This window comes from Rhagoletis pomonella, unplaced genomic scaffold (assembly GCF_013731165.1).
Source record: "Rhagoletis pomonella isolate Grant_MI unplaced genomic scaffold, Rhpom_1.0 Rhpom_scaffold_00012, whole genome shotgun sequence".
Lineage (NCBI taxonomy): Eukaryota > Metazoa > Arthropoda > Insecta > Diptera > Tephritidae > Rhagoletis > Rhagoletis pomonella.
Genome location: NW_023458566.1, coordinates 20,843,581 through 20,855,918, shown reverse-complemented (window position 1 = coordinate 20,855,918; position 12,338 = coordinate 20,843,581). Strand labels below are relative to the sequence as shown.

Sequence of the window (12,338 nt, the reverse complement as noted above, 5' to 3'; positions counted from 1 at the left end):
ACCCATACGCAAAGAGTTCGCTCATGAATGCAGCATCCACATAAAATTTGTAAATATATATGTAGGTACGTACGTATGTACATAAACAAAAACTAAAAACCGATTCACTTGACTCATAAAAACGAAGGAAAACGATGTACGAAATTTAAATTCGAAAATAAAAAGAAATGTAGAATTTACCAAAGATATATAGCCTGTATGTATGTACGTACATATGTACATATGTACAGAACTAAAAATAAAAAAAATAAAAAACACTGTCCATTTGTATCTGAACGATTAACAATTTCTTTACTCTGTTCGAATATCTTTGCAGAAAATCCCGACAGTATCGGCGAGCTATGACAACGAGACGCACACCGGTTCGAGGAGTAGCGCGATCAACTCGAGTCAGCCAAAGTATGTTCTAAAATTGTGTCTTAGCACATCAGTAAATATGTAGTTAAATATATGAACGCACGATTATTATTATTCTACTAAAGACATTTATACATATTTATTGAATACTTGAACTTAAGACATTCGCCAAAACAAAAAAAAAAAAAACAAGAAAAAATTAGAAAATTTATAATAAATTAAAACGTAGTCGTAGTCTTGGTGGTGGTTATTTCTACAAGTATTTAACACATCTTAGTTATTTTGTGCAGTGAAAAGTAAAAAAAAAAACATTTAAATTAATTGCATAAAAATGTATAAAAACATTGAAAATAATTCATCAACAACCATGTTTGAAATGTACACTTCTTCGGACAGATTCATACGTTCGGATATGGTTGATGTGCCGGCTCAGCAGGCCGCCGGATCCACGTTGCCATTGGTGTTGACACGAAAGAAAGGCGACGAAGAGGATGTCAATTATAATCCGTTCGAGCACCGGAAAGTGGATCATCCGACCTCGTGAGTATTGCCAGCATTTTGTTTTTTTAAATTATATTTACTTTATTTAAAGATAGGAATGCTTCGCTTGATTGGAATGAGGTTTTTAGGGATTAAACATTTTGAAATTGAAAATTCATAATTGGAGTATTAAATTCTTAGAAAAAAAAATTTATAAAAAATGATGAGTTTTTATTTAGATATAATTCAATCTGATGATGAAGATGTTTCAAAGCCAAAGCAAACTAAGAACTTTTGTACATATATTTATGTACGCGTAACTATGTAGATAAAGAATTTTAATCGAAAAAGTTTGTACGATTTACTTTTGGGCGGCTTTGGCCGATGACTGGCACCACTCGCATCATTTTCGAATAATTTCAGCGTCTCATCAATGAAAGTGCAGAAAAGTGTCAAGGTCACAAGACCTCGCAATTTGTATATACAAATATACATATGCTTGTTTACATGTATGCACTATACTTATGTATGTATGTATGTAAACCAGAGCAGAGCTTATTGTTTATTGGCCATCTATTTTAGTCTAAATTGGGATAATTGCGCTTTTTAAATGCGATTGGCTTGGCAGTGAATGAAAAGCAAATGTTTCCAATATATTTCATATAATTAACACATTTTAATTGCTCGTTTAAAAACTACCAGCAAATATATTTAAAGTCCGAAGAATATTTATTCAAAAGCAAAATTTAAACGTCGAAAAATTAACCGCAATCCAAGCACATAGTACTCATCAATTTTGCTTCGCAGTTTTTGGTAATTCGGTTATCTAATACAGATTACTTTATTACCTGACAGTTTCAAATGTCATTCTCTTCCATTTGCTTCTGTGGCATTTTCAATTCAATAAAGCATTGCATAGCAATTATTTGATATATTACAAACAAAGTGTCCAGTTAACTTTTACATTATATCTTCAGGTAAGCTCTGTGGGGCTATCCTTAAAACTTGATCAAAATTAAAATAGGGGCTGCCTTCAAGGCGGTGTGATTTCGCTTTTGGTCTGAATCAGGAGTAACAGTTCAGATTTCTTATGGTGAGAATAAAATCGCCAAAGCCCATGCGGCATTTTGGCAAATTTTAACAGGTCTTTGGGAAAATGTGGGGTCTGTCAACAAGGAAACTCTTCTGAATCTATATCTCTATGATCAGATAAATTATAAACTTGTGGTATGGTGGGTCAAACATTTAATAACAAGCCTAGGATATCTCCTTGTCAAACTTCTCAGGAAAATCGTTTTTTGTTGTAACAGCCAGCTGAGGGCTTACCTTTCTTTTAGGTTACCTTTTCTTCAGACACTCTGCAATGTTTAGTTCCCTGTGACTAAGTACAGGCTTAATCCCAGCACTCATTCCAAGCTTAGGCATTGTATAATCTGGACTGATGACTCCAAAACTTATACTGGGCTCGAATCGTCACATACGATATCGTTTTACTCGTCACGTAAACATTTTTCGGATTATGTCATACGTGAACGTACTCTTTATCCCATTCAGCTTATACGACTGACGTATCACGTAATTTTCTTTCGTGTGGTTTTCGATCCGTGAACGGATGTTACGTTTAGAGCCCTGAGTAAGGTTTAAAGCCTAGATATCTTCGGTCCTAAGTGGTGAAAAATACCACCAAAGGTAGAAGTTTACGTGGCTATAGTGACAGCCCGTTGCACTGAAGGCAATGGCTAGCCCTTCATTTATCGAAAGGCTGGTGGTGTGAAAAATCAAAAAAAAAAAAAACAGTAAACTCTTACTCGGCGAAAATTTCACAAGAGAATTCCTCGTTGCAAGCCTATTGATCATGCAGCTTCTTGGGATATCGCTGCGATCTGGAGCTCATATAACCCATCGATCGCTTATAGTTTTACTAAATTTTTTAGATTTTTTAATGTACATGTATTTATGTATGTAGATTTTAAATCGATAACAAATTGTGGCCTTTCAACTGGTTGTCATGCTTTCATTAAGAACTTTCAATTTAAGAAATTTCCTTGTCAACGCTTTTACAAAATCTTGAACTTCAAGCGGCCATTGCCGTTGAATTAGTGAAAACGGTAGCCTCGTATCTTTTTTAGCAAATTTAAATGTTTTTCAACTTTTCCCCAACATATTGTACAAGCGAAAACTTAGTACGAAAATGTAGCAAATAATTCAGATCTATTTTGTGCCGGTAATTTTCCACTTGACCGAACAGTTTTTTTATTTTTTATACTATTCAAAGAAGGTATTCATGTATACGTATATAGTATATATAAGTAGGTAGGTATAGACAAATATGCAATGGCATGTTGTAGATCGCGACATAACGTCAGCGGAAATTTTTTCTTGGCGTCTACGAAAATTGGCACAAAAATTCGTGAGTGTCCTTGGTAATGAAAAAAAAAACAGAGCAAATGTGCGAGAAGTTGTCGCCAAGAATTAGCGCAAGCAGAGCAAGAAAAGCGAAGAGAACAAGTGAGCTGCATAAATGCAAATTTGCAGAGCGAATATGAATTTTTCTCTAAGCACATGAGTGTGAGCGCCAGTTCATCACACCAAGCCCAGCCACTAAACGTGATCACTCAATGCTTATTATGCACTTTCTCGCTGATCGACAAATTAATTTTGGCACTACATTTTGCACTTTGTGCTTTTGCTCCCGTTATTTACATTTTTACGCGGTTAGCCTTTGACAATTCGCGTCGATTTATTCTTAAAAAGCATTGAAAATTGTCAATTAAATCGGTTTACGATTTTCCCTCGATAGCTGCTGACATCATCATGGGAGTGATCAATAGCTGAGGAATGATATATTTATGTAAATTGGCGTTGCTAAATATTAAACCATTTAGTTCAGATATATGTAAATTTGTCACTTTTGAAAGGGGGTTTCTTTAGAAGCTGTGCTTGTTTAAATTAAAAAAAAAGTGTTAATTTTGTTAAAAGCGTTGACGTAAAGCGCTTTTTTGTGTACATCCACAAAAACAATTATTTGCAAAAATATTTATTTTTCTTGGCGCCTAAACCAATTTTTTTTTGGCACGATGCCCGCTTTATATTTACGTGCATATAAAAAAGATAATTGTACATATGTAAATATATTTATTTATCTAGAGATACTCGAAACATTTTTTTACACACAGAGAAATCGATTATAAACCGATTTTAAAAGGAAAATGGAATAAAAGCATAGATTAGTCTGAAGAAAAATAAAAAAATTTACAACATATTTTTTTAAAATAGGCGATTTTTTAACCGATTCACACGAAGATCTTTGCCGAACATCGATTAATATCTAACTATTAAAAAAATTAAGAGTCGAAGCTCGATTTTTTCTTAACGAATTCTCTTAGAAGGGCTATCGCAACAGATAAAGGAACAACTGGCGATATCGATAGCGATAATTGCGATGTTATCGATAAAGATAAATATATCAATAGAGCGACAGCCTTTTCGCATTTTGTGGTGGTTAAGTAGTTAGGCTCGGTTTACATATTTTTTCAGTTAAAATAAATAGGATTAGGTATAGATGCTCTCTTCGATCGGAAAAATATTAAAAAATTTATATCTTTCCCTCTCTTCCTTACAGCGACATAGAGACCTTCGTGCATCTGCTGAAGGGCTCACTCGGTTCGGGTATCCTTGCCATGCCTATGGCCTTCATGAATGCCGGTCTATGGTTCGGTTTGGTGGCCACCTTCGCTGTCGGCACCCTCTGCACCTACTGCGTACACATACTCGTCAAATGCGCGCACATCCTTTGCCGGCGGCGTAAGATCCCCATGATGGGTTTCGCCGATGTGGCCGAGCAAGCCTTCCTCGACGGTCCGCCCGGTTTGAATCGCTGGTCTCGTTTCATCCGTTTCATAGTGAATGTTTTCCTGGTGATCGATTTAATTGGTTGCTGTTGCATTTACCTCGTATTTGTCGGCACGAACGTGAAGGCGGTGTTGGATGAGTACATGGCGGAAGCGTTGAGCATACGTGTGTGGATTGTGATTGTCACCTGTCCACTGCTGGTAATGTGCCTCATTCGCAACCTGAAATTCTTGACACCCTTCTCGATGTTCGCCAACGTGCTGATGTTTGTGGGCATTGTGATTACATTCATCTATGTGTTTGACGATTTGCCAGCACCGGACGAACGCGATGGCATTGTGGCACCAGTGCAGTGGCCACTCTTCTTCGGCACTGTGATCTTTGCGTTGGAAGGTATTGGTGTAGTAATGTCGCTGGAGAACGACATGAAGAATCCGTCGCATTTCATCGGCTGCCCCTCGGTATTGAACTTCGGCATGGGTGTTGTCATCTCGCTCTATACGCTGGTTGGCTTCTTTGGCTACTTGAAATATGGCGCTGATACACAGGGCAGCGTTACGCTGAATCTGCCCAAGGATGCGATGTAAGTCACAACTAGGAGAATGGGCTTGAGGATTGAGCTTGTCATTAACCGTCTGCTTGCCTTGTTTTTCTTTACAGTTTGGCGCAATCTGTGAAGCTCATGATTGCCACCGCTATCTTCTTCACCTTCACGCTGCAGTTCTATGTGCCAGTCAGCATCATTTGGAAGGGCATTTCGCACAAAATCTCTGAGGAGCGAAAGAACATAAGCGAATATGCGCTGCGCATTGCCTTGGTGGTAAGTAGTGAGACCCCGTTATTGTAGCTTGTGCGAATTTTGCTATTAATTCCTTCTGCCTGCTTTAGGTGCTCTGTGGCGCTATCGCGGTTGCGTTACCCAACTTGGGTCCCTTCATTTCGCTGATCGGCGCTGTGTGCCTTAGTACGCTCGGCATGATCATACCGTCGATCATCGAATTGGCTGTGTATCGCGAGGAACCCGGCTACGGGCGCTTCAAGTGGCGTTTGTGGAAGGACATCGGCCTGATTATCTTCGGCATTGTCGGCTTCGTCACTGGCCTGTACGTGAGCATACTCGAGTTCCATGCCGAGTTCAGTGGCGGCCATGTTGGAGGCCACTCCTCATAGATCGCACATGGCTTAGCGTCGTGACCTGCAGTATCACAAAATCATAAAATTAATAATGAGCGATAATAATACATAATGATATACATACATATATACATACATACTTAGCGTTAGTTACGTAGTGTAGAATTCGAAGTAAAACGAATTAAACCAATTGCAACTTTATGTTAATGCGCGGAGACTTTGCATATCGGCAAGATGATTTTAACAAAACCAAAATAAGCGAAATTTTCAAGTTAACAGATTTCAAAAGTAAAAAAAAACGTAGCAATATAAGCAAAGAAATTAACAGTAACCATTTGCATAACTAAGAAACAAAACAAAAATCTTGCACAAAAACCAAAAAAAAAAAAACAGAACAGAGATGAAAATTGAACAAATTACCGTTGAAGTTTGTAGCGAGAATTGCAATGGGCTAAACACAGTTGATCTACATATTATGTATAGTAATGTAAGATTTTTATTTAGTTTGTAACGAAAAATGTTTGTATGTAGGAATTTTAGTTTCAGTTGCCGCCGCCCAACAGCAACAGCAGCAGCTGGCTGGCTGGCTTGCCAACGGCGGGCGAGCGGGCGCGGCAACGGGAGAGTAGTAACCAGGTAGTCGTAATAATGTAGTATTTTTTGTTCCTTCGCCGGCCGCGTCCGACTGTGCCCGGCTGGCGAATTGCAATTGGTCTGTGAAGCTTTGTTTTTTTCTTTTGTGTCTGCAAAGAAACAAAGAATTTATTATTATTTCAATTAATACTAATTTACTAAACATTTTTTTTTATTTTTAACCGAAGTATTCACTTTGTGTGGTTAACATGGCTGTTAGCGCAGATTACCGTAGTACAGATAGTCTGTGAAAATATTTTAAAGTAAAGTTAATGGAAATGGAAGAATGCTTTAATTTATGAAGTACCCAATAATTGTAGCCGGAATTGTGACTATGCAGTGACGACGTCCTTAGTGTTTATTTCATACATACATACATACTTAATTATTTGATGGCTACCCTGCAAACCTAGTAGGGAAATCTTAAAGAATTACAAAAAAAAAATACATAGGTGTCTGAAATGAAATGTAGTTTGATACTTTTCAAAATTTCGCAGGGAAATTGGTAAAGTAATGATAACAGTGCTGCGCTCGGACGAAATCTCTAAGAAATTGTACAGAAATTTCTTTTCGATTTTCTTTGAAAATTCGTAAGCAAATCGTTACAGAATTCGTAAGACATTTCTGATACTCTTAAAGATTTCGCTAAGATTTTGGAAACTTTGGTTTGCGGGGTAATTTCGCTGCTTTTAGTTCAACATAGAGACGTTTTGCTTTTAGTTTTGAATATGAAAAAAAAAACAAAAACTTTACTCGTATTTGTCAGTTAGATAAGCATTGAAAGTGGTTTCGTAAACGAATGAATTTATTGTATTTTGCCTTCGACGCGTTTGACGCCAGCGAGTAGCGAGTAGCGAGCAGCGAGCAGCAAACGTGGCCACATGACAAATTTACTAACTTATTTTAAAGTATCTATTGTACTACTACATAAAACTATTGATTGTTGCAAATGTTCCTAACACTAACACACACACACTTGTGTTGTTAATATTTTAAAATAAGTCATTCAGGGTTTTCGCAAAGTTAAAAAACACATTCTCACCACTTAACACACACGCACACGCACACATATAAACATACAAAAGTACATGCGCGTGTATACAGCATTGGCAAAAAGTAAGGGTTAAGTTCAAGATACAACAACAATTAAAAAAGACCAAATTTTTATTTATTTTTGTTTCGAAACTAATTTTTAATTTTTTTTTGGCAAACAAGTTTTGTGCTCATTATTAATATTTTTTGTATATATTGTGTATATAAATATGTCTGCATGTGCACACACACACACACATGCGCATTGTGTTATGCACTTAAATACGTATGTATGTACAACGGTGAACAGATTTTAGGCAAAAATTTACAAAACACAAAACACACAAAAAACAAAAACAGAAATGCGTGTGATACGTTTTTTTGCATCACCGTCATTTCAAGAAGCTGTGCTATATTTTTTTACTCAAAAATCAACTAAAAACTTAAGCAAAAATTTCATTTTATTTTCGCAAATGATTGATTATTTCGCACCGATTTTATTGATAAAGCGTAAAAGATTAGTTTTGTTTTGTTTCTTGCCATATAATTTTTACCAACCGAAATAATATCTATGTATGTACATTAAAAACTACCCATAGAAATATTGTAAAAACTATTTCCCTATAAATGCTATATGTAATTTTGTTTGACATCTTAATACGATTTTATTTCCCTTCTGCAACAAATACAATTTTAAATAAAGCTATGTAGTTGTAAGATAACAAGAAAATGTGTTATTTTATTTTCAATATGTATGTATGTGTGCGTTACGTCAGCAATCTATCGAAATGGCAGAAACTAACCCAAAGTTTACTCGAAACATTTCTTCCCTTCCAGCATAGCCCGTGTTAACCCTCAACAAATGTTTCTATCAAAAAGTTCGCCGAAAACTTAGTTGATAGTTGCTTGTTAGCTTTATGCTCACAGTTTATACTTAGATTGAGTTTTTCTTCTTAGCAGCTTGTGGAAAAAACCTATTTTATGCTTCCTCTAGCTCAAGCGAATACCTATGTTTTTTTTCCGTAAATATAGAAAACAATAAAGTTTTATTAGTTAGGGTCTGTACCAATTGATGGAAAAGAGGAAGTTTTGACGGATAAAACTAAAAATTTAACATTTCTCATTGGTGAATACGAAGGTCAGAATTTTACCTAGCTCATGGTTATAGATAAAATTTTGACAGCAATGGAAGTTGAAAAAAGCACAAAAATGGCGTACGTTACCTGCAAGTTATGAAATAAATATAAATTTTAACAATTACAGCAACACACAATAATAGAGTTTTCGCACGAGCGTTTGTTTGGTTTTTGAACTGTCGAAATTTTACTCTACACTTGGCACAGCCAAATAAAATTTTTTTCTACACCATAGTAAATTTTTCCACCCCGCCTCACCACGGGGAAAAAGTTACCGATTGGCACACAGTCTTAAATGAAATTATTTATGTTCAAAGTTGAAATATTGTTAGAACAATATCGCGAACTTCATGTCTCCCAAACGCTTCTTATATCGCAAAAAGCACATTTGGGGTATTCACAACGGTGTCGTAAATGTCGTATTGTTGTATGCCGTAAACTTTAAACGCCTAAAAATGTATTAACTGGGTTCGCAAAGTACCATCAAAGTCATATCAGGCATTTCCGCAGTGTTAAAAAATAGTTGGCTGTTGTTTCAGGTTCTGTAAACGTTCATTTTAGCTTTTAAAGTTTCCGACACTTACGACATCGCTGTGAATCCCTCAATTGATTGGAAACAAGCTTAGAAATCGGTAAAACCGTCACTGTACAAGAAATTTCAGTAAGAACTTGGATTATTTTCGCCTTTTATTAGATAAGCTGAGGAGTAAATGATAAGAATTATATTATTCAGGGCCATACAAATTTTTTCAATGAAAATCAAAAAAAGGAAAACCGGAAAATCGATTTTTTACTGGTTGAAATCAAATATATTTTAATGATTCACGGAAACCGACATTTTTTTAGCCATCTCCATAGATAGAACTTAAACAATTGAAATCGTTTAGCTTGTTTCCCGTTAATGATTATAAATGAACATGATCTACAAATTCTTGTTTGGTAAATGGGTATTTCTTTCCGCTGGCTTATTTGCTATACCCACTGACTACGCCTGAAAGAATGCAACAATTTTACACAGTACAGCGGTGTGGTGATCTTAAATCAACGATCATGGTGTATAGTGAGGCCAATAGGAAATTGATTTCCAATGAATTGTAGACAAAATATAAAACAAGTTTACTTCACACTTGTTTTTCCAAGCAGTTTTAAGTTTTAAAATTATACATAGTCTATCCGAGACCACCACCGAAACGTTCCCAAATGCCTGTTGGGTCATAATAGTGCCGAATGCTGCAGTTACCTGCCAGCTAGCTGTTAGCAAACGCTCGTTCCATTGGACGAGAAGTAGGAAACATCGGGTCTTGTCCGATAACTAAATATTGGTCGAACTAACAAAAATTATCTCAAATAAATAAATCTTAGCGATAAAACAATATTTAAATTGAATATGGAAAAATATTTAGTCATTTCAATACAAAAAAAAAATAAAAATTGTCGCTGTTATTGGAAAACCCATCTAGGACTTAATTGTCACCACTAGGCTTGCCAACTTTTAAAACGCCTAAGGGAGGACAAAATAATTTGTAAGGAGGACATCGCATTCGTTTAAATTCTTAAAAGAAGGATCGCCACTTTGCAAAAAAATATATGTATGTCATATATAATATATATGGTATAGGTATGTATGTTTATAAGTAAGATCATTTAAATTTTAAATTATGTATTACTTTTTTTGTTATTGTTGTTGTTGTAGCGGCTACCAAACTCCGCTCGGGTCGGCTTGTCCATCAATGTTGTCGTCTGGCTCAGTTAAAGGGAGGGTTAGGAAGAGTGCAACTTCCGCCGGGTCTGTCCAGGGACAGGTGCGTTATCTGGCTGGGGATTTGACGCATGCGAAGAGGTGCCGTGAGTCATGTGGTGACTCTCTTCGTAAGCCGGACACTCATTGGGCACATCTGCGTTCACTCTTCTCAGGTGCTACTTTAGCCTACTGCAGTAGCCAGAGCGAAGTTGTGGTACGAGTCCCCCCGAGGCAGATAAAGCTCTGTATCGTGCACGTCGCGTGGTTGTGCGCCCAAAACGGCATTCACAGGTCGGGAGTCAATATAACTCGAGACCGACTCCCTGCGAATGCCGTTTAAGGCTTGTCGGTATGCAGTTGAGTCCAAAGGTTCTTTTATGAACCTCTGGACTTCGTCCGTCAGTTCGTAGAGATGCCTCCTGACGAGCCTTGGCGAGGGCTGTTCTGCAAGCAGTTGTCTATTCGCAGGAACCACTAGGTACTGCATGCAGGGCCTTGAATGTTGCCAGCAACGTGTTTTTTTCTTTGCTCCAACTGCTGCCGAAGGTAACTCCGAGGATTTTCGGATTATTCACCGTCGGTATTGGTTCGTCATCGACATGAATATCCAGCCGCAGTCTGACCTCTTCCGTCCAGATGGTAAATAGGGTTGCCAGGGATTTCGTAGGGGAAAGGGTTAGGATCCTTGCAGTGAAGAAGCGAGAAAGTTCGGAGAGGTAATCGTTGACTTTCGAACACAAGTCATCAAATACATTCCCAGACGCCATTATCGAGTAGTCGTCAGTATAAGTGACAATCGAAACTCCCTTTTCTGGTTTCGTCTTTGAAAATGACTAACGAATGTCGACCGACCACTCAGATAATTTACCGACCACCGTTTGAGCCCCTGTGGGAGAGAGGAAGCCTTCTTGCCTTCAATGTCTTCTAGTAGCGTGGACTAGCTGACGGTATCAAACGCCTTTGACAGATCCAACGTGTGTTCAACGAGTATGTTGAAACTTCAATGAAATATGTATGAACGACGATCATCCGAAGGTACCTTCTTACAAAACGGCGGCTTAATGGGGGAGTTCGAGAGATGATTTCCGACGAGCATTTTTTAAGTTCAAAATTTTTTATAAAATAATATTAGTCAACCATTCTTAACAATTTGTCGTATTAAAATTTGTAATTACATTTTTGGTGCATGATTTTTTTTTACTCACTCGTGATACGCGAAAATAGGGCTGAGAACCACTGCGCTCGGGCTTGATATTGAGTGGGCCTTAAACAATGTCTTTTGTTGAACATTTTTGACGGTATATAATAATTTTATATCTTTTCGGTTGTAAAAATATGAACCTACATACATACTTACATCTAAGTATATACAAACATACATTTACACATAACGGCCAAAGAAATCGCCTTGTATGTGGGAGCTTTCGGTGCAACTGAAATTAAATTCAAACATATTTGGCTAAATTCCTTTGCTTATGCTAATAAATGCAGACACGTGCGCGAAAATCACCTTCTACGATTTTGCCAAATTTTTATGCAAAATTCGAATATCAAATGGTTTCGGTGGCTTTCGAAACAATGCCAGCGCCGATGTATGAAATTCTACGCCTGCGCATGCGTCACGACACACACGCGCACCGCACACCTGAACTTCACTCCAAAGCTGACTGACTGAAAGGCACGATTACAAATTGACCAACACCCAAAAAAGGAAGTATGTAAGTGAGGACCAAGCACCGTTTTGGAGAGGTTGCTGAGTGAGCCGGCCAATGCAGGTCTTCAAGGGATGTAGCCGGTAGCAGTGGTCGGTGCAAACAATTGCAACAATTGCAAGAAAACTGCAATTTAATTGATTCGAAATTTATGCGATTTTATTGCGCTCACGCAGACCACATACTTGTGCGTTTGTAGCTGCATCTAGATAAGTGTCTTTTATGGCGCTTCATAAATATCCTCAACTGCTTGCAACACCC

At 37.3% G+C, this 12,338-nt stretch overlaps 1 protein-coding gene across 3 annotated transcripts in view; it reads left to right on the top strand.

Moving 5' to 3' along the window:
• Positions 1-7,600, top strand: part of LOC118748054 (proton-coupled amino acid transporter-like protein CG1139) — a 67,565-nt gene extending 59,965 nt beyond the window's left edge. For all 3 annotated transcript variants that reach the window (XM_036482344.1, XM_036482346.1, XM_036482345.1), the window contains 5 exons: positions 317-399; positions 754-897; positions 4,460-5,272; positions 5,350-5,509; positions 5,578-7,600. In XM_036482344.1, coding sequence (XP_036338237.1) covers positions 317-399; positions 754-897; positions 4,460-5,272; positions 5,350-5,509; positions 5,578-5,859 — 1,482 coding nt within the window. In that variant the 3' untranslated portion in view covers positions 5,860-7,600. The remainder of the gene's footprint in view (positions 1-316; positions 400-753; positions 898-4,459; positions 5,273-5,349; positions 5,510-5,577) is intronic.
• The last annotated feature ends 4,738 nt before the right edge of the window (positions 7,601-12,338 follow it).